Below are 22,954 nucleotides of genomic sequence, written 5' to 3' on the forward strand. Positions count from 1 at the left end.
ACAAATATATGTTGAGTTATAAGCATGAGTAAAATTTTATTTTAATACTCTACCCTTTTAAATTCATTCCACTTGCTCCCAATACACTCCGATATTGCTTTTAAACTCTCCTAACATTTGTCCTAAAATTCAACATTTCTTGGGAATATATTTGACCAAGAGACAGGGATTGAGATTTGTTTTCATTATTCTACAGATGTCAAAAATCCAAAAAAGCTACATTAACTTTTTGGGATAGGGTCATTCAAGAAAATAACTTTGTATTCCTGTCTCAGTTGGGACCACCTTTTATTGTCATTTCTCATACTTTGTAAGTAGTGTTTCCAATTACTCCTCATAAAATTGGAATTTCCTAAGAGACACTTAGTCTGTAGAAGTCATTAAATGCTCAGGTGCAATGGAGCATAGTGTTTCTGGACGCACTAACTGTGGGTTACATTGCAAAACATGAAGAGATGCTCACTACCTTCAAAGGGAGTTCATGAGCATCTGGTAACCTGGAAGAAAATATTCCAATCCATAATTCTAGAGATGTCCCACCCCACCTTAAGAAGGAAAAAAAATGGCCTGAAACTTATCTGGAAACTATTTATTTCATTTTTCTGCGCAGGGCAGCTGTTACCTCTTTGTTCCTCAGACTGTATATAAAAGGATTTAGAAAGGGAATTATTATTGTGTAAAATAAAGAATACAATCTGTCCTTATCTTCACCTGATCCAGACCCAGGACGCACATACATGAGGAAAAGAGTGCCATAGAACAAAGACACGGAGAGCAGGTGGGCACTGCAGGTGGAGAAGGCTTTGCGTCTGCCCTTCTCAGACTTTGTTTTCAGGATGGCAAAAAGGACAGAGAAGTAGGAGATGATAATAGTCATAAAAGTAAAACCTTGTATCAAAGCTGAAAATATTAAAACCAGAAGGACATTAATTGTAGGATCAATGCAGGAAATTTTGAATAACTGCAAGATTTCACAGTAGAAATAGTGTATGATGTTGGATTTGCAGAAATTTAATCTCACTAACAAACCCACATGAATTGCTGAATGCAGAAAACCTACAATATATGAAACACATATAAATTGCATACAGAGGCTATTGGACATCATCACTGGATACAGCAAAGGGTTGCATATGGCCACATAGCGGTCATAGGCCATCACTGACAGTAGGAAACATTCTGTCGTTGCACTGGAACCAAAGAAATAAAACTGGGTGAAGCACTCGACCAAGAATGTTTTGTGATCCTTTGTTAAAAAGTTGACAAGCATCTTGGGAGTCACAGAAGATGAAGCACAGGCATCTGCAAAAGCTAAGCTTCCCAGAAATAAGTACATGGGGATGTGGAGGTGAGGGTCCTTCCAGATGACAGCAATCAGCCCAAGGTTGCCCACCATGGTGATGAGGTAGATGGCGAAGAAAACCAGGAAGAGTGGAACCTGCAACTCGGGCCTCTCAGTGAGTCCTGTGAGAACAAACTCTGCCACCACAGTCTGGTTTTCTACTGTCATCTCTACCCCGAACAACCACTAGAATGAAAGAATAAATAAGGAACAGTCACAAAGAAATGATACAACTGTCATGACTTGTGCTTCTGATGCATTCCTAAGAGGATCTTTCATTTCATTATTATTTATACATTTGTATCCGGATTTGTCTACTTTTACAAACTCATTATTTTTAATTAAAATGTAATTACATAATTTTCTTCCCTCCCTTCAACATCTCCAATGTATTTTTCCTTGCTCTCTCTCAGATCTACAACCTCTTTTTATTTTTTTACTCTTATGTATGCATATATATATATATATATATGGACAAATTAGTATGTATCCCTAAACATATAAACAATATATTCAGTACTTATAATATCTACTTACATATACATAGTATGTCCTCAAAATAGTTCACTCAATATAGATAAATTAAAAAAAATTATTTTCAGTGTGACAAGGTTATAAAAATTCTTTGTTATAGTATATGTTTAGAATTCAAATGCTATAAAAGTTTTAAAGACATTGTCTGTTTGTAGTTTAAATAACATAATATTCCATTTGTTCCTGAATGTTTTGTCACCATTATGAATGCAAATTTTACCATTTCCATGAAATCAAGGGTTTATTCATAACCAATATTATCTGAAGGAATTCAAGGTTTCCTAATTATTTTCCCTTCTTGATATACAGTCTTACTGTGTAGTGTTTAGTGGCTTAAAACTTGCTTTGTAGAATAAGTCTTGAACACACAGTGATCCTCCTACCTCTGTAACCTGATGACTGGGATTGCAAATGTGTACTACTATGTTTTGCTTAATATTTTTGAAAAGGAAAAAAGTTTATATATATATATATATATATAAAGTTTATATATATATGTAAAGTTTATATATAATGTAGTAATGAATACATATACATATGTATACATTACTACATTACTATATTAGTATATTATTTCTACATGTGCTAACTTCCTTATTTATAGAATCAAATCACTGATGCTTAAGGAACATAAAAATATTTTACTATGAGAAAACAATATGCAATTTTAAAATATAAGTAGATGCTATTTTTTGAAAGTTAATAATCATCATAAGTAACCAACTGTGAGATGTAATTTATTTTTACTGAAAATTCAGGAAGAAAGAATGAGTTTTAAAATTCCTAACTATAAATTATACTGAAAGAACCATTATATGAACAAAATCATAGTATTATTATTACAGTTACTTTTCAGATTATAACATAATCACAGTAATTCTTTCTTCCCATTCTTCTCTGTAAATCCTCCCCATCTTGTTCTTTCAAAGTCATGACCTCTTTTTTTCATTAATTGTTAAATGCTTTAAGTTGAAAATTATAAGGGAATTTTGTCCTGAGTTAACTAATCCAATTTTCTTTATGAACTCCAACAACCAAACTAAGAATATCCCTACTAGCAGGATGTGAATCATGCAATAAATACAGTTTTGTAGTGTTTTCACTTCATAAATTTAGGAGTGAGTGATACATGGGAGGTTAAGGATCTTATTGCCATCATACTCATTAACCACCCATAATTGCATTATTAATGAAATTAAAGAATTTGTATTGCACACACACACACACACACACACACACACACACAACGGTCAACTTTTCTCATTCTAAAAGTAAAGTAAGTAATATTTGAGCATCAGATTGTACTTCAGTTAGGAAAAACTTGCATAAAAATTGAATATTTTGAATGTTCTAATCATTCATTCATTTTATATTACTAGAACTTTACACTCAAACCTTCTGACAGTTTTGTTACCTTCATAAATAATGAATGTCTATCACTGTGTTCATGTGGGTAATTACTGACACTAATAATATTTTGAGGGCTGATTTTCTTTAAGATTATTTGGTATTTTAAGCTCTTGTTTATATGCTTTAATATCTGCAAACACATTGCAAAGCTGAAACAAAATCACACAAATTTTTCTCTCTCACCTAAATCCTTTAAAATGGTAGAAAACTGGAACACTGATAATTTTCAGGAAGAAACACAAAAAGTATAGGAGCAGCAGTACAATTTGTGTGGAAAATCCAGACTATAAGAAGACAACATTTCTTATTTTTATTTCAAAATGATTCTTTAAACACTTCCAAATTCCCTTAATGATTCCCAGAGATTCCCCAGGAGGATGAAGTCAATGTTATTCTGGGCATTATGAGTTAATCACCAAAATATCAATATAACTAGTTCCATAGTATATTTTGTTTATAAAATATTAGGGAAAGCCAGGTGTGGTGGCGCATGCCTTTAATCCCAGCACTTGGGAGGCAGAGGCAGGCAGATTTCTGAGTTCGAGGCCAGCCTGGTCTACAAAGTGAGTTCCAGGACAGCCAGAGGTATACAGAGAAACCCTGTCTCGAAAAAACCAAAAAAAAAAAAGGGGGGGGGAAATTAAGTTAATAGTAAGCTTTCTCATTTTCATTTTGTTTTCAGTTTATTTTATCTTATTTTATTCAAAGTAGTTTTTTTCATGTGATACATTCTGATGATGGTGCCCCCTGCTCCAAGTCCTTCCAGTTCTTCCCCAGCTCACCTCCTATTCAGATCCACATTCCTTCTGTCTCTCCTTAGAAAACAAGGAGGCATATAATGAACAATAATACAATAAAATACAGTAAGATAAAACAAAAATAATTTGTAATAGAATAAAACAAACATGAGAAAAAGAGTCAAAGGAAAAACACAAGGAACATAGAGTGGCAGAAACACTCATATTTATATGCACAGGAATCCCATAAATCACAGAAGCAAAAGCCATAATATTTATGCAAATGACTTGTAAGTTTAAAAAATAAAATTTAGAAAAAAAAACCCAAAACTCCCTGTCTCAGCATTATGAGACAAAGACCTTCCAAAGATGCCACTGAGTTCATTTTGAATTGGCCTTCTGCTGCTGGGCATGAGACCTGCCCTTAAGAGCCATTTGTTCCCTTCCTGAGACTCTCTTGAAGAACATTTCCTATTTTTTTTCTACAAGGCCACAGTTACCCTGCTACTTGCATCACATAAAGACCCAAGAAAGAAAGAATTATAGACCAATTTCCCTTATGAACAAAGACCCCGAAATTCTCAACAAGCTAACTGTAATCTGAATCCAAGAACACATCACAACGATCCACCACGGTCTAGTAGCTTCATCTCGGGGATGGTTCAATATACAAAAATCAGTAAAGGTAACCTACCACATAAACAGACTGAAAGAAAAAAGACACATATGATAATCTCATTAGATGCAGAAAAGGCCTTTAGCAAACTCTAACACCTCTTTATGATAAAAGTCCTGGAGAAATTAGGGATAAGAGGGAAGTAACAACATAATAAAGGCAATTTAAAGCAAACACATAGCCAACATCAACTTAAATGGAAAGAAATTTAAAACAGTTCCACTAAACTCAGGAACAAAAATAAGTTGTTCACTTTCTCCAAATCCATTCAATACAGCGTTTGAAATTTTAACTAGAAGACACGTGAAGATCATCAAGTGCAAATTAGAAGTGGATAAGTCCAGCTGTCTTTATTTGAAGCTGATATGATTGATACATAAGTGGCCTTAAAAATTCCTCCAGGGTACTACTCCAGCCAATCAACTCTTTTAGCAAAATAACTGAATACAAAATTGACAAGCAAAACCAAACCAAAACAAAACAAAAAAAAACAAAACAAAACAAAACAAAACACATTAGCCTTCAGGATACAGATACCAAATGGTATGAAAAAAGAATCAGGGAAATGACACTTTTCAAAATATCCTCAAAAAATATAAAACATCTTGGAGTAACTCTATCCAAGAAAGTGAAAATCTTGTAGTACTGTTGAGTAGTATTCCATTGTGTAAATGTACCACATTTTCTGTGTCCATTCTTCTGTTGAAGGACATCTGAGTCCTTTCAAGCTTCTGGCTATTATAAATGAGGCTGCTATGAACATAGTGGAACATGTATCCTTATTACATGTTGGAGCATGTTCTGGGTATATGCCCAAGAGTGGTATAGCTGTGTCCTCAGGTAATACCATGTCCAGCTTTCTGAGGAACTGCCAAACTGATTTCCAGAGTGGTTGTTACAATTCCACCAGCAATGGAGGAGTGTTCCTCTTTCACCACATCCTCACCAGCATCTGCTGTCACCTGAGTTTTTTATTTTAGTCATTCTGACTGATATGAGGTGGAATCTTAGGGTTGTTTTGATTTATATTTTCCTGATGACTAAGGATATTCAACAATTCTTTAAGTTTTTCTTGCCATTTCAATATTCCTCAGTTGAAACATCTTTCCATTTTTAATAGGGTTATTTGATTCTCAGGAGTCTAACTTTTTGAGTTCTTTGTATATATTGGACATCAGCCCTCTATCAGATATAGGATTGATCTTTTCCCAATCTGTTGGATGCCATTTTGTCCTATTGACAGTATCCCTTGCCCTACAGAAGCTTTGCAATTTTATGAAGTCCCATTTGTTGATTCTTGATCTTAGATCATAAGCCATTGGTGTTCTGTTCAGGAAATTTTCCCTGTACCCATATGTTCGAGGCTCTTTCTGACTTTCTCCTTTATAAGTTTTAGTGTATCTGGTTTTATGTGGAGGTCCTTAATCCACTTGGACTTGAGCTTTGTGTAAGGAGATAAGAATGGGTCGATTTGCATTTTTCTACATGCTAACCACCAGTTGAACCAGCACCATTTGTTCAACAAACTTTCCTTTTTCCACTAGATTGGTTTAGCTCCTTTGTCAAATATCAACTGACCATGTGTGTGGGTGGGTTCATTTCTGGATCTTCAATTCTATTCCATTGATCTTCCTGCCTGTCTCTGTACCAATACCATGCCATTTTTTATCACTATTGCACTGTAATACAGCTTGAGGTCAGGGATGATGAACCCAGAAGTTCTTTTATTGTTGAGAATAGTTTTCTCTATCCTGGATTTTTTTGTTACTCCAAATGAATTTCCAAATGGCTCTTTCTAACTCTATGAAGAAGTGAGTTGGAACTTTGATGGAGATTGCATTGAATTTATAGATTGCTTTCAACAAGATGGCCATTTTTTCTATATTAATCCTGCCAATCCATTAGCATGGAAGATCTTTCTATCTTCTGAGATTTTCTTCAATTTCTTTCTTTAGAGACTTGATGTTCTCATCATACAGTCTGTTAGTCTATGTCTTCTTATTGGGGAATTGAGTTCATTGATGTTAAGAGATATTAAGGAAAAGTGATTGTTACTTCCTGCTATTTTTGTTGTTAGAGGTGGAATTATGTTTGTGTGGCTATCTTCTTTTGGGTTTGTTGAAAGATTACTTTCTTGCTTTTTCTAGGGTGTAGTTTCCTTCTTTTGTTGGTGTTTTCCTTCTAGTATTCTTTGTAGGGCTGAATTTGTGGAAAGATATTGTGTAAATTTGGTTTTGTCATGGAATATCTTGGTTTTTCCATCTATGGTAATTGAAAGTTTTGCTGGGTATAGTAGCCTAGGCTGGCATTTGCATTCTCTTAGGGTATATGTAACATCTGCCCAGGATCTTCTAGTTTTCATAGTCTCTGGTGAGAAGTCTGGTGTAATTTAGGTATGCCTTTATATGTTATGTTACTTGACCATTTTTCCTTACTGTTTTTAATATTGTTTCTTTGTTTAGTGCATTTGGTGCTTTGATTATTATATGATGGGAGAAATTTCTCTTCTGGTCCAGTCTATTTGGAGTTCTGTAGGATTCTTGTATGTTCATGGTCATCTCTTTCTTTAAGTTAGGAAAACTTTCTCTATAATTTTGTTGAAGATATTTATTGGCCCTTTAAGTTGGGAATCTTAGTTCCCTTCTATACTTATTATCCTTAGGTTTGGTCTTCTCATTGTGTCCTGGATTTCCTAGAGGTTTTGGGTTAGGAGCTTTTTGCTTTTTGCATTTTCTATGACTTCTGTGTCAATGTTTTCCATATTATCTTCTGCTCCTGCGATTCTCTCTTCTATCTCTTGTATTCTGTTGAAGGTTGCATGTATGACTCCTAATCTCTTTCCTAGGTTTTCTAACTCCAGGGTTGTCTCCCTTTGTGATTTCTTTATTGTTTCTATTTCCATTTTTAGATTTTGGATGGCTTTGTTCATTTCCTTCACCTGTTTGATTGGTTTTTCCTATAATTCTTTAAGGGATTTTTGTGTTTTTTTTTCTTTGAGGGCTTCCAACTGTTTATCTGTGTTCTCCTGTATTTCTTTAAGGGTGTTATTCATACCCTTCTTAAAGTCCTCTATCAGTTTCATGAGAAGTGATTTTAGATCAAATCTTGCTTTTCCAATGTGATGGTGTATTCAGGACTTGCTATGGTGGAAGAATTGAGTTCTGATGAGGACAAGTAACCTTAGTGTCTGTTGTCTATGTTCTTATGCTTGCCTCCTACCATCTGGTTATCTCTAGTGGTATCTGCCCTCACTATATCTGACTGTAACCTGTCCTTCCTGTGATCCTGGTTGTATCAGAACTCCTCAGAGTCCATCTGTCTCTGTGATCCTCATATTCTGGGATCCTGGGATCCTGAGATCCTGGGTTTGTCAGAGATCCCAGGAGTCAAGCTGCCTCTGTGACCCTGAGATCCTGGTGTGACCAAGCTCCTGGAATCCTGGGTGTGTTAGAGCATCTGGGAGTTGAGCTTCTTCTGGGTGTTGTGGAAGTGACTGTGGAGTTTGCTCCCAAAATCTGCTCAGGGCACCTGCTCAGACCAGAAGGAATCCAAGCCACTGGTCATCTGTGGTTCCTGGATCCCTGGATCCCGCAGGTTCCAGTTACTCTCAGTGGTGTTGGGGCAGATGCTTTGTCCTCCTCACCTATGAACTTATGCTCCTGGGCATGTTAGAGCACCTGGAAGTGGAGCTTCCTCTGGATGCTGAGGGACTGGCGCCCCTTACCATGTGTTTTAAATACACATGGTCAGTACATAATTTGTTCAGACTTACCTTTCTTCCTATTGGTCATATGCCTTTTACATAAGTATGTAGAGTACTTTTTAAGAAAAATAATAGAATATTGTCATTATAATGGATGAAGCTTTAGTATGAATATGCAGACAATAAAAATTACATCCATTTCAATGACATAGAATAAATGTAGCCCTTTGCCAAGTGTAAGAGAGTAAACTGTCATCCTTAAAGATGGAGGGTATTTTTAATCTTTTTCATAACACAAGTTAAAAGAAATAACCCATTTTCCACACATAGTCATCATATACATTAGCTTACTCCCATTAAGGTGGTAAACAAGGCAGGAACAACCAGCAGCCCAGCATGCTAGATTCATGATGCTCCACTTTAGACATTCATGGCCTTTGTTATTGTACATGGACTGAACAAAAATAACAATGGGAATAGATCGAAATCACTCTCACATCACCTGTAGTGTCTGTGAGTCCTGTCTCCCGTGACTTTGTATGAAAATGTCAACTACACATTTCTGAAATACAAACCTTTTCACTGTGCTCCACTTGTGGCATCCCTAATTCTCATGAGGAAGCCTTTAAATGGAGTCTTTAGATAGCAGTGCTTATTCTCAATTAAAAAAATACATAAGTACTTGCAAATTTATTTTGTATTAGGATATTAAGATTTAGCAGTACCTTCATGTGAAAGCTCATTATCTGATAAATCTTCAAACTTTTGATTAAATGCTACACCACAAAATCTGGGGAAAAAAACGCGTTAGTACAAATGCATTTTTACTTGAATAGACTGCCTTGAGTACTGGAAAGTAGATGAACTTCCCTTGTACTGAAACTTATCTAGCTTTCTGTAGGCATGTATAGTTTCTTCATGTTGTCTGTTAAGTGTCAATGTCAGATCAAGTTGAAAATTAAACACATTGACTGTCATACAAAAGAGACAAGTCCACCCCAGGAAATTACAAAATGAATGATAATAAAATGTTGGTTGCTTTCAGGTTTTTGTCCTTCCCTAATCTTCCTGCAGTTTTATTGGAATGTTTTTTTTTAATTATAGGTTCTCATTTACAGGAATATTTTCAATCTAGGTGTTATTAACTGGTTAAAGCAAATAAAACACACCTGCATTAGTAATAAACTACACAAAATTAATATCTTGAGCTTTTGGGAGAATGTATTTCTATGTGATTTGTGACTCCAAATTATTCTGGTGATAAGAATTAAAGTTTACTGTGCATTTCATATTTAGTCTTTCTGCTTTTCCAGCACTGTTTGCATGTCTAGCATGAATGCTGTAATGAAGCTGTATAGCACGACAAGTTGGAATATATCAGACATTTCTAAAACTGCAGAAATGTCTGAAGAATATTTTACAGCCCTAAAGTCTATAGCTGCTTTTTAAAGCAATATTCCTATGCCACGTTACATTGTTGTAAGGTATACATTTGCCATTTCTTCTGCATTATAGAATGAAGATATAAAACACCCAATTCCCTAACTCATAAACAGCATATATAAAAACATTAGATTATTTGGAAAGTCCTAAAATGGAGGGTTTTGTAAAGTCCACTTTAGTTTAGTGAAAACCTTTCAAGCATCATGTCTAAGGAAGAGCTCTGTGGGCGCAAAGAATGATAGGCTCACACTGGCAAAGCCAAAAGGAAAACGCAATCCTTCCATTTGGATTGGAAACAACTTTGAAGTCTTTCAACAGTTGAATGGATAGTTAAAATAAGGTAGTTATGCACAATGAAATTCTATTCAGCTACAGAGAACATTGGGGTCATGAAATTTTGCAGGAAAAAGTAATGAAACTGCAAAATACTATGAGGCAATACAAACCCAAAAGTATGAATGCTGCATTTTTCTCTCTTTGAAGATCCTAGCTTGGAGGCTTTAGAATTGAATATATAACCTGATTAATGCAGAAGTCAGGAAAGTAGAAAGAGACCATGGGAAAGAGGAAGAGAAGAAGAATCCTAGAATAGTAGGGGGATAATAAAACACAGGTTTTATGAAAGAAAAAATAGAAAATACTAGGGTGGGAATTGTAACTATGGAGAGAAGATGTAGGTTCATACAGAGATGGGAAAGAAGAGAGATTATTAACCCTTGGGTTATTTGAAGAAGCCATGGAGAAAGTTTAAATGGAGTGTAATTCCATTTAAGTGGATGTCTTGAATGGTCCCATAGAGTATCTAACAAGCATAGGAAATCTCCCTTTGCAGTGGAAAGAGGAGTTGGAGAGGAGAAAGTTAAGGGCAGAAATGCTGTAAGTATATTATTCAAGTATGAAATTCTTAAAAAATAAATTTAAAGTTATAAAGACATCCAGTGGGCTCTTACATGTTAACCATGTGTGAGACCACAAAAGGACATACATGTATATTATTTTTCTGGCATGTTTATTTTTTTCAGTTTTCAGAGAACCAGCCTAGACAACTTGTTTCATTTATGTTATGGTTCTCCAATTTGTTTACAATAAAGCACAGTATAACTAACTCACTGAATGCTCCTTTGGCCCTTGTGTCTATACTGTCTATATCAGGGCTTGAATTTTCAAAGAATTTTCACTGATAAGTCGTCAATTTGCCATACTAAAGAGCCTCAAACACAAGTTAAGCCAAGATTATCCATGTGGATGATTAAGTTTTTCTCTTAGAAGTAATATAAGTATTTTTGTTAAAAAGAATTTTGACATAGTTATATAATATTTGTAAATTTTAAAAGAACTATCTTTTGTATGTGGATGAGTGCTTACTTGCATATATACCACGTGAGAGTTCTGGTGCTGACGTGAGTCTGAAGATGGCTTGTGATCTCTCAGAAACAGAGTTCTAAGATATGAGCTGTCAAGTGGATGCTGAGAACTGAATTTGGGTCTTCTGCAAATGCAACAAGTGTTCTTAACAACTAGCCCATTTTTATGATTTTAGGGATAGAGAAAGACATTTTAATGACATAGATTTTAAAACGGGAATTCAGATTAAAATATATTATAGCATGTATAGGAAAAACAAAACATGTATTTCTATATATAAACTATGTATTGTGGACAACTGTAAGACATCAACAGTACACTTTAGAGAGGGGATGTTTTTAAGGTAAGGAAAAAAATACAACGTTTGCAAAATATTCAATATTATTGAAATTTCCTACAACTACAAATTTGTTATTATTTTTCTTGTTTAATTGGTGGTTTTTGTTTGTTTGCTTGTTTGGTTTTGCTTTTTCAAGACACAGTTTCTCTGTGTATCTCTTGCTGGCCTGGAATTCACTCTATAGATGAGGCTGGCCTTCACTTCAGAGATCCACCCTCCCTCCCGCCTGAGTGTTGAGATAGAAAATGTGTGCTGCCATGCCCTGCTACAAATAACTTTAACAAGAGAATAAGTTTAGTTACTTGTAATGATTTTAAAAGAACGTTTTTCACAGAGAAAATATGGCTATTCATTTTAAGGTGAGATGGGCATGGTGACTTTTTTCCAATAATGTGTATATTAAACAGGGTTAACTTATTAAAAAATATCATATACCTATGTTCTTAAAAGATGTCATATAGTTATATTTCTATAGGGAGCTTTCAGTTTTGTTGGAACCACTGACGTGGCAAAAGAAAACTGTTTCTAAGTCGTAGAATAAAACATACCTGCTAACTGTTCAACAACATAAACATTTGAGATGATTATTTTTCACAAATAGATGTGCTGGAAGAATATAATTGGATATTTTTAAAGGATGAATTAGATGTCTAGAAAAACACTTATATAAACTAAAATAGACAATTATGACAATGTATTATCAATTAATTTACATCTAATTGGATACACAGTAATTATCTGTCAATAGCTGAGAATTCATTGGCACAGCTTTTCAGCTCTACAATTTTGGTACCAAATCTCTGATTATCTCTTCAATTTCACTTGCCAACTCTTAATAGAATTAGTATAGACAATAATGATGCCAACTCTTAATAAAATTAGTATAGACAATAATATCATTGCCAGCCAACTCTATGGGATGCTTTGGACTGTACTAAATTTATAAGTTATTGAATATATATTCAGAATCCTGGATAAAAAAATGCATTCTGGGATCTAAATAAAAGATACGTCAAATTTTGTTGCTGAACAACAAATTATGGTTACTCAATTTCCATCTTTACAATTCAATTCCTTTTTTAAACTTGATATTCAATAGTACACGTCTTCTTAGGAATGCATTCCACCATGAAACAGAGTTCTGTTTTTAATCAATCAACCAGTGTTGTTTAATGAACTAAAGGGTCGGAAACTTTGCTTCTAGGTCCTGAGGGGTAAACCCTTCACCCCTGCACATGGCCAGCTATATTTGTTAGCAGTGATCAGAGTCATGTTTCAGCAAGTGAGTCTCAGGACAGCACAGGAAAATGGCAAATTCACATTTTCAAGTTTGGAAAAGCCAAAGAAAATAGTTAATTTGAAAAGCTAAATCTTCCAATAAAATAGAGGATATTATTTTTAGATAAGGTGTTCATGAACTGTGCTACCAGAACTTCACTGAACCCATATGATAGGAATCACTAAGGCATCAGACATAATTCAAAGCTGGACATTCCCAGAAGAGGATACTGACCCTGTCAGTTCTTAGGGCCTATTTTTTTTCTGTTAATGTTTTCATCTTATTTTTTACATAATTGTGAGGAAGACACATCTAAAAAGTTGTACAATGATCAGGTATTCTTCATTACTCTTCTAAAAGCGCCTATAACCTCTTTGTTTCTCAGACTGTAAACAAATGGGTTGAGCAGAGGAATTATGACTGTATAAAATAAAGAAAGCATTTTCTCTTTGTCTCCCACAGGCCCAGACCCAGGACAAACATAAATGAGAAAAAGAGTTCCATAGAACAAAGAGACAGAGAGTAGATGGGCACTGCAGGTAGAAAAGGCTTTGCTTCTGCCCTTTTCAGACTTCTTTCTCAGGATGGCAAAGAGGACACGGATATATGAAATCAAGATTGTTACAAAGGTGAAGGCTTGTATAGAAATTGAAAAGATTAAAAGCACAAACACATTAATTGTTGGATCAATGCAAGAAATGTTGAAAAGTTGTAAAATTTCACAATAGTAATATTGTATAATGTTGGATCTGCAGAAAGTCAATCTAAGTAACAAACCCACATGAATTGCCAAGTGCAGAACACCAAGTAAGTATGTCACGGCTATAAACTGAATACAGAGTCTATTAGACATCAACACTGGATAAAGCAAGGGGTTACAGATGGCCAGATAGCGATCATAGGCCATCACAGATAGGAGAAAGCATTCTGTGGTTGCACTGGAACCCATAAAATAAAATTGAGCAAAGCATTCAACTAGGGATATCTCATGATTTGTAGATAAAAAGTTGAGAAGCATTTTGGGAGTCACAGAGGATGTAGTGCATGAGTCAGCAAAGGCCAGGCTGCTGAGGAACAAGTACATAGGGGTGTGGAGGTGAGAGTCCTTCCAGATGAGAGCAATCAGTCCGAGATTTCCCACCATGGTGATGAGGTAGATGACAAGGAACAGTGGGAACAGGGCAGCCTTTAGCGTGGGATGGTCGGTGAGTCCCATGAGGATAAACTCAGTGACGAGGGTTTGGTTTTCTTCTGCCATGGCTGAGCTGCACAATCACTAAAATGAAAGAATCGGGAAAGACAGAGTTCCAGAAAAAAAATAAAATCATTGATATCACTGTTACTATGCCAAACAGATGTTTCTCATGCCAGACTCTAAAATTTTGGTATTTATCTACTATGCATCGAAATTTTCACCTAATAAAAAAATTAAACAATAATATACCTGAAGTAATATGTACATTTAGTGGAAATCCTTTTAAATCTTACAAATGCAGTACGCATTCACAGCATTTAGGACTTAAAACTCAAGTGAATAAAACAGTTTGCTATACCAACAGTATAAACAGTAAGATTAGTTGAGTCTTAACTGATATTAAACTGTGGTTTAAAGATTTAATAACCAAGATGCTAAGATATTTTATAAATAAGGAAGTGGGATAGCCATTAGAACAGATCTTAGATTGTAAATAAAGGGAATTTTAAAAAGCAAATACATGTTTCTATACTGTAGGAAATGGTAATTGGTGTGGTAGGTTATGTTGTCACTGTCAACTATTCATCTGGAAATACGTCAGTCATCATTGGGAAGAGAGGCCCCTTGGTCTTATAAACTTTATATGCCCCAGTACTGGGGAATACCAGGGCCAAGAAGTGGGAGTGGGTGGGTAGGGGAGCAGGAGTGGGGGAGGGTATAGGGGACTTTGGGGATAGCATTTGAAATGTAAATGAAGTAAATACCTAATAAAAATTGGGAAAAAAGGAACAAATTCTTATTATACACACTGCATATACCTAGATGAAAATAAAAAACATGTATGTGAGTAGCATAAATTAAAATGTGTCGAAGTTCTTGCTGATGGCTAAGGTGAGGAAACTGATGCTTTCCTGTATTACTTGTAGAATACTAATTGCAACTGCCTTTGGGAAAGCAACTTTACACAATTCAATGTATTTGAATTACATATATATTTATTAGTTAGCCTACCATTCTTTTAGTTATACTCTGGAAATTTAAGCAACATTGGATAGAAAAAGATACACAAAGAATATACAATTCATCTCTGGCTAAGGTGCAATAAATAGAAACAGGTGAATATGTCACAGAGCATTTAAAAAATTAGTCATAAAAAGAATTATTATCAATTGAATTGAAAATTACCACAATGTATACTATATCAGAAGACCAAAATATATGGAAGTAAAAATAACTATGATAACACTGCAGCCAAATAAGCTATAATTTTAAATAACCTCTTAATTTAAAGATAGCTATAATACAATAAATTAATAATTCTGATTTTTATGCTATGTGACTGAGGGAAATAGGTGAGAAAGAGACAGATAAGTCAACTAGAATTTCATAAGCACTGACTCATATAAATGATAATTGTACACAACACTGTATCTATGTGTGCATGCTCACTCAATATGTATATTTTAAGGGTAGGTGGAGAATTGCCTAGAACATATTCATAAGACTTGAGAACAGCAAAGTCCTGGCGCTGTCTTTTTTTTATATAAATTATTCTACTTATTTACATTTCAAATCTTGTCCTCCTTCCTGGACTACTTTTCACTTGCTTACCCCACCCCATCCCCCCTCCACTTCACCTCTAAGAGGATGCTCCCTAACCCACCCAACCACTCCCACCTCACCCCTATAGCATCGCCCTTCTCTGGGGCATCAAGCCTCCACAGGATCAAGGATATCCACTCCCACTAAGGACAGACAAGGCAGTCCTCTGCTACATATACAATAGGAGATTTTTTTTTTTCGTGATGTAAAAGTTAAGAAGTATAATTTGAGTTTTTGTGCATTAAATTAAATAAATTACAGAAATAATATTCAGGGAAATTGTCATAGTCCTTTAGATTTTACGGGTAAGAAAATTTTTAGCATTGGTAATGCATATATTTGTAATACTTCAAACTTACCTATAATTATATGCATAGGGATCATGAAGAAAGAGTTTAGATATCTCTTACTTTTAATAATGTTATTAAGATTTCCCCTATGTGCATCTGCTTAAAATATAAAATTTTAAATACAGTTTTTAAATTATATAAATAAATGGATATTTTGACATTTTAGAGTTTCTGAAAGAATTATAAAGAAATTTTATGAAAATTTTAAAATAAAATAAAATAATTTTTCAAATATCAAAATATTTATGTGTGCTTAAAAGTTCAGAAATGTTCTTTCATGTAACTTTAAAATAAATAGAAGTTTACTTATCAGAATTGAATATCAGCTTAAGGAATGATTTTGAAATGTTATTCTATCTAACAAAAATAAATAAATAACAAAACTTTTGGGAATTTTTACTATTAAGTACAGAGTTGTAAATTTTCCATGTGAAAGACTGTATGATACAAATCCCTAAGATATTTAGCCAGATATAACTATTTCAAGTGACTTCAGATATTTCAATGTATAGTTAATCTTAGAATTAATAACCTTTAACTTAATAGTTAAATAATACAATAATAATTATGTAATTTAATAGTTGCATAATACACTAGGAGACAAGCGGGCTCTATGGAACTTGCTTTCTGTACCTTAAGTTCTATTCTCATGATTCTATGAATTTGAAGAAATTTTATGTCTCTCAACCACAAATTTCATAAGACATGACTAATTTGTCATTCAGAAAAATTACAAATAAGTGGACATTGGCAAAAAACCATGTCTTAATTAAGAAAACTTTTCATGCTATAAAATTTTCCTTGAAAAACCTTGAATTTTCAAGTCACTACTCAATTTTTTTGCTGTTGTTTTGTGAATCAGTGAAAACAATCTCAGTAATGGTGTTACTAATACAGTAAAACTCCCAATGAAATCTATATTTTCAGACCATCATTCGTCTGTGCCTGACCTGTCCCCTTTGTAGTTGGTAATTTTTTACAAAATCATCTGTAACATTTTAATTTATAAAAATTATTTTGTACATTTACAAATTACAATGGTAAACTAACAATAATCTGAAAGCCTGCTTTCTCACCCAATTCCTGTAAAACACTGGGAAACTGGAAATGTACTCATCTTCTGGAACATGTGTAAAATATATGGGGGGAAATGGTATTATCTGTGATCCAGGTTCCACCTAGAAACTCCAAAAAGAAAAGGTTTAGCATTTTGTCTTCCATTGCAAACAGATTATTTAAATCACCTTCAAATTCTCTCAAGTTCCCAAGCCAATCCCAGCAGAATAAAATCAAAGTTGTTCCAGTGGGCATTGAGAACAAATCTTCGCATAGTGCACATTAACTAGTTATAATAAAAATGCAATGTGTCCTCAGAGTTCACAGGGGAGATGGTTTTACAACATCACTAAGCAAAACTTGTAATAAGTTCATTTTCAGTCTTAGTCACAGCTACCTAGTTAACATGATATTAATTTGGAAGTTCCAAAGATACCTTAGAGACACACGTCCAAATATGATGAACATCTCTCCATATTTTCCCTCCAACCCCAAAGTTCTTCCAGTGTTCTGAGTCCAGAAACAGGACTACCAAACAAATTGATATGCAAGCCATAAGCCATTCTTGAAATTCTTTAAGCTTAACTCTGTTCTTTCAATAATGTCCAATGCATCTTAGTTTGAATTTCTATATGCAGATTTTTCTATCATCACAATTCACTTCAGAATCACTGCAATAATTTTGACTATAATATAATAATGTGTAGACATATATATTATTCTCTAAAAACAGAGATTCTTGTAACAGAGCCATCCAGTTCTCACAAGAATGACCTTCATAAAATTCACATATCCACTACCACCCAGAACATACATCATTCTTCTAACTTAAAATGTATAACTTTCTGTGAAGATAAGACTACAAATATATTAGTAAGCTTAATTAGCCTCATTAAAAATGAGAAGGACTAGAGAAAGGACCCAAGGAGTTGAAGGGTTTTTCAGCCTTTAGGATGAACAACAATATGAACCAGTACCCCCAGAGCTCCCAGGGACTAAACCACCAACCAAAAAGTACACATGGTGGGACCCATGGTTCCAGCTGCATATGTAGCAGAGGATGGCCTAGTTAGTCATCAATGGTAGGAGAGGCCCTAGGTCCTGTGAAGGTTCTATGCTCCAGCATAGGGGAATGCCAAGGCCAGGAAGCAGGAGTGGGTGAGTTGGTGAGCAGGGGGAAGGGGAAGGAGATAGGGGAAGGGAGTTTTCAGAGGGGAAACCAGGAAAGGGGATAACATCTGTAATGTAAATAAAGAAAATATCTAATAAAAAAAAATGAGAAACATAACTAATGATGTAGCCGGGTGGTGGTGGCGCACACCTTTAATCCCAGCACTTTGGAGGCAGAGGCAGGAAGATTTCTGAGTTTGAGGCCAGCCTGGTCTACAAAGTGAGTTCCAGGACAGCCAGGGCTATACAGAGAAACCCTGTCTCGAAAAAAAAAAAATAACTAATGATGTTATGTAGTCAAAATTCTTTGGTGAATGCATTGTGAATATAAGTTATTGACTATAACATTAACTGCATTTTTAGTCAATCCAAATGTCTTAGTCGATTGACAGAGTGAGACTTTACTTCTCTGCCTAGACCATAATATACATATTTCTAATTAGAAAAAAATCTAACTACACTTGATATTCATAGTGTACACCGGCACAACCATAACCACTAGAAATGGTGAGAGTCATGAAGACGCTTGACCCAGTTCCTGCAAAGCGGAGCTGAATGTTGAAATCACTGTCCTTCTGTCTCTAGCCTTGGGTTTTGGCCTCTGCATGTTGCCTTCTTTGGGACTTTGTGCACTATGTTTCATTTTATGTCTTTTCCTGAGAAAACTATGTCTGAGGAATATTCTTGGGGTGTCTGCTCCTGAACAAACTCAAAAAGTACAGTTGGTACAGGGTAAATGGAGACAATTGACAAACTCTGACTGGCCAGGAGAAAAGGTTACAGGTTCAAGGCCTCTTTTTATTATAGCTTAGAGTTCTCTGAAAATGTAGTTCAAAGATAAGAGTCATAACAGAATACATCCATGGAGGAACAGAGCACAGTAATTAAGATATATTGACTAAAATAAACCTTTCCTATTTTATAGCATAGATGATGAAACGCACAGTAAAAGGAGTTAGGGGTCAGTATTTGGTATTTATATAAAGAACAGTTCAGATATTTTTTATTGAAGCCTAAAATCAGTCATATCACGTCATATGATGAATGGGCTCGCTTTGGAGGAGGAATTCTTTAGATTCTTTAAGTTGTAGTTATATGACTGATAATAGAAATAAAACTGTTCTGTTTGTATTTTGTAAATTGTGACTGAACTTGTAACCCTGGACGTGTAATGAAAAATCAATCACATACTCTGTAGTTCTTGGATAATCCTTAGACTGACTCTGCGCTGTGAAACCTGTATAAGCACCTGGTTTCTCGTCAGTCAGAGCTGCAGAAGCCATCAGATTGCTAGACAGCCTCTGGCAATGCACTTCTTTCTAGTTATTCAAGGCAGGTCCACACCTGACTTCCCTCAGTGCTGTGGCCTCATCTGAGTCAAGCTGTCAGGAGAAACAGCACAACGTTGGGTGTCAGGAATCATCCCACAAATCATCAGAACACTGATCTCAATTAAGCAAGAATCGTTTATTGAGAGCAGACCCCAAGACTAAATCAATCAGGGCCACAGAGGACTCAGGAGCCAAACTGTGATGCTTGTCTGTTCTCAGAGAAGGCTTTTCATTGGAAAAATCAAGTGCAGAAGTTCCGAAGGCAAAGGGAGGAAATGTACGACATTTCGGCTAACTGGAAAAGTATTATCAGCTGACTTTTAAGTCCTAAGTGAGGTAACTGAGGTGACAGTTAGGGGTGTTCCAGAATATTGAGTTAACAGAGCATAAGTATTACAATCATAACATTATGACCTTTTAGGAGAATTTTTTTCAATATCAGCTATGGGTAAGTTTTCAGTGTCAGCTATGGATAATTACTTCTGGGAAGTGGAGTCTGAGAACCTGAACTATTTCACCTTATGAGCAAAATAAAGAATACATACAATGGTTACAGTTGTGTTAAAAGGAGCAAGCCTCAGCAAACAGAAGATTTTAAGTATGGCTTGAGTTTACAAAATATCGATGAGATGTATCATTTTCAATCCAAAGCTAAATCAACATTGTGTTTCTAGAAAGGAAGGTCACAAGTTTTGGTGATCAGTTCATGGGGCAGATTATTCTGTCATATTATTGTTGTTTGTTTGTTTGTTTTTCCATTCTCAGTCATCTCTCTACTGTTCACATAAGACCCTCTGAACCTTTTCTGAATACAATCAAATAGACTTTTCCATTCATAGGCATCTGGTCACAAAAAGAAAAGATCTATAGATGGCATCATCATTTTCTCCAATATTAGCTGTTGCTTCTTTTTGATTACTGTATTAGCTCCTTGTGTGGCTCTGATCAATGTCTGACAGAACCACCTTAAAGAAGGAAAGATTTGTTTAGGCTCAGGATTTCACAGAGAATTCCATCCACAATAGCAAGGAAGGCAGGAGGAGTGGCTCTGTCCATGACAGTGGGAATGGGAAATGGCAGCTGTTTATTTCCTTAGCTATTTTAACTTTGGAAATTAAAATATAATACATTTCTCCCTTCCCTTTCCTCCCTCTAAAAGCTCTTGTATACGCCTCCTCACCACCTTTCAAATTCACAGGCTCTTCTTCCATTAATTGTTATTACATGCATATGTATAAGTATATATACTTGCATATAAATTTCTAAATATAAACTGTTCATTTCATCTAATGTAACTCATATGTATGTTTTCCAATTTCACACTGCATAGCTTCCCCTTCCCTGGGGAGGAGCACCTCTCCAGCTCCCCTACAGTTCTTTGTGTGTGTTTTCTTTTTCTTACAATCTACAGAGAGCAGCATGGTAGAGTTCTCCCACTATTTAACTTATAAACAAAATAAGAAAAACAATACATAGAGAAGTATATATTCCTTGATCACAGTTAACAGACTTTAAATTACTAAAATTCTCAGTCTTCCTCTAAATAAAAAGTGCAGATATGTACAATTTAAACTATAATGATAAAATAAAATTATTAACCCAAATTATTGGCAGTTATTTTCTGGATGAAGGTAAGAGACTGAAACAAAAGAAAAGAGAAGAAAAGAATCAAAGTAGTATCCAATATATTATACAAGTAAAGTATGTATTTATACATATGTTATATTATGTGTACATAAATATACATATTCTTATAAATAATATGAATTATAAATTTTGTGTGTATGCATATATGTAAATGTTTATGTTTATGGGTGTACTTGTTTGTTAATGTGTGTGCTCACATCATTGTGTATTCATGTGGGAGCTGAAAAATCAATCTCAAATTTCTTTCCTCAAGCATTCTCCACCATGGTTTTGGTTGGTTTGTTGGTTGGTTGGTTGGTTGGTTGGTTGGTTGGGTTGAGTTGTGATTTGTATTTTAAGGATTTCTTTTTTGGACAGGGTAACTCACTGACCTGAAGCTCACTAAATTGGCTAGGCTGGCTAAGCAGTGAGACACGGCAGCCTGTTTTTTATCCACCACTGGCCTGGCTCCACCATCGTGCATATCAGACTTTTCCACGGATGCTACAGATTGGACCCAGATCCTCATGCTTGGGGAACAAGAACTTTACTGGCTAAGCTATCTCTGCAGCTCCTAATTATACAATTTTAAAACTACATACAGAGATGTAGGAGTTTGCACACGCACCATACGCAGTTGTCTTCTGCACGTGTTTTCATTTGTATCTGAAGAAAAGTCAACGGAAATCTTTAAAATACATTTTCACTAGATTGAAATTCCACGCCCTGCTTAGCACCAGGAGATTTATGTAGTGATGAGTTCATGCCATACTTCTTCCTAACCAAGGCATGAATTTCCTTTGATTTACATAAAAATGTAAATCCTGTCCACTAATATATTAGTAACATAGTAAAGGTCTTTGCTGCTGCATGGACGACCATAGTTACTAAGTACTTGCAGCCATGCAGTCTTTGTGCAATGTTTTTTACTGAACATCAGAGTTTATATTTTACTACCCTTATTCCTTTATTTCATTCTATATGAATTATGTCATCTCATTACATCAATGATTAAGTACACAGGCAGTGTAATAAGGCATCTTGAAAAAGAAGGAAAACATGCTCACAAAATATTTTAACATTATATTGTTCTAATTTTTCTACTATATAAAATAATTATGCTTAATATCCTATATCAATAACTATGGATAAATTAAATGTTATTATAAACAGATCATAACAAAATAGATGTAATGTATAGTACCATATATAGTATTCAGAATAATTTATTATTTCAGGCAGTCAATTCTACTGCTGCATCCCCTCCAAACCCTTAGAGACTATGGTATAGAATAGCTGTTGCTTGTGTAGAAATTTTCCTTATAATCCTCATGCTTAGGGAGATTATTTTTAAATTTCTTTTATTTTTGAGATTATAATTATATCATTTATTCACTTTTTCACTCCTCCAACCCATCCCAGCTCTTTTTCAAATTTATGGTCACTTTTTTGATTAATGTTTGATATATGCATATGTATCAAAATGTATAATTTTTTTTTCAAAAATGTAACCTACTCAGTCTGTATCAAGTTACTTGTATGTGTTTTTCCATGGATCACTATTGGGTCTTAGAAAACTAGTTGATGTACTTTTCCCTGATAAAGACTATTTCTCCCTCTCAGCATCCTGTAGTTGTTTGTATGTAGGTCTTTGTGTAGAGTTGAGGCCTCCATGCCTTTCCCTGCCCACTTGGTCACGTATATTACTGTCCTTGTTCAGCTAATGCTTAGGCAGTCATGTAGGTGAGATAGTTTTTATTCTATTAAATCTACTAGTAGAAACAACAAAAACATG

The 22,954-nt window shown here is 34.8% G+C and overlaps 2 protein-coding genes across 2 annotated transcripts; both read right to left on the reverse strand.

Moving 5' to 3' along the window:
* Nucleotides 1–556: 556 nt before the first annotated feature.
* LOC110329745 (olfactory receptor 5AC1-like) lies at nt 557–1,599 on the reverse strand. The gene has a single exon (XM_021209590.1). It carries the CDS (start codon nt 1,508–1,510, stop codon nt 590–592), a length of 921 nt encoding a protein of 306 aa, XP_021065249.1. The 5' UTR covers nt 1,511–1,599; the 3' UTR covers nt 557–589.
* An 11,561-nt stretch (nt 1,600–13,160) lies between these two features.
* On the reverse strand, nt 13,161–14,087 carry LOC110329753 (olfactory receptor 5AC1-like). Its single transcript, XM_021209600.1, has one exon. It carries the CDS (start codon nt 14,085–14,087, stop codon nt 13,161–13,163), a length of 927 nt encoding a protein of 308 aa, XP_021065259.1.
* Nucleotides 14,088–22,954: the final 8,867 nt, after the last annotated feature.

The sequence above is a fragment of the Mus pahari genome, chromosome 12 (genome assembly GCF_900095145.1).
Source record: "Mus pahari chromosome 12, PAHARI_EIJ_v1.1, whole genome shotgun sequence".
Taxonomy (NCBI): domain Eukaryota; kingdom Metazoa; phylum Chordata; class Mammalia; order Rodentia; family Muridae; genus Mus; species Mus pahari.

What these genes read in the sequence shown, in the direction of transcription:
- LOC110329745 (XM_021209590.1), bottom strand. Translation starts at nt 1,510, where the DNA reads ATGACAGTAGAAAACCAGACTGTGGTGGCAGAGTTTGTTCTCACAGGA.
- LOC110329753 (XM_021209600.1), bottom strand. Translation starts at nt 14,087, where the DNA reads ATGGCAGAAGAAAACCAAACCCTCGTCACTGAGTTTATCCTCATGGGA.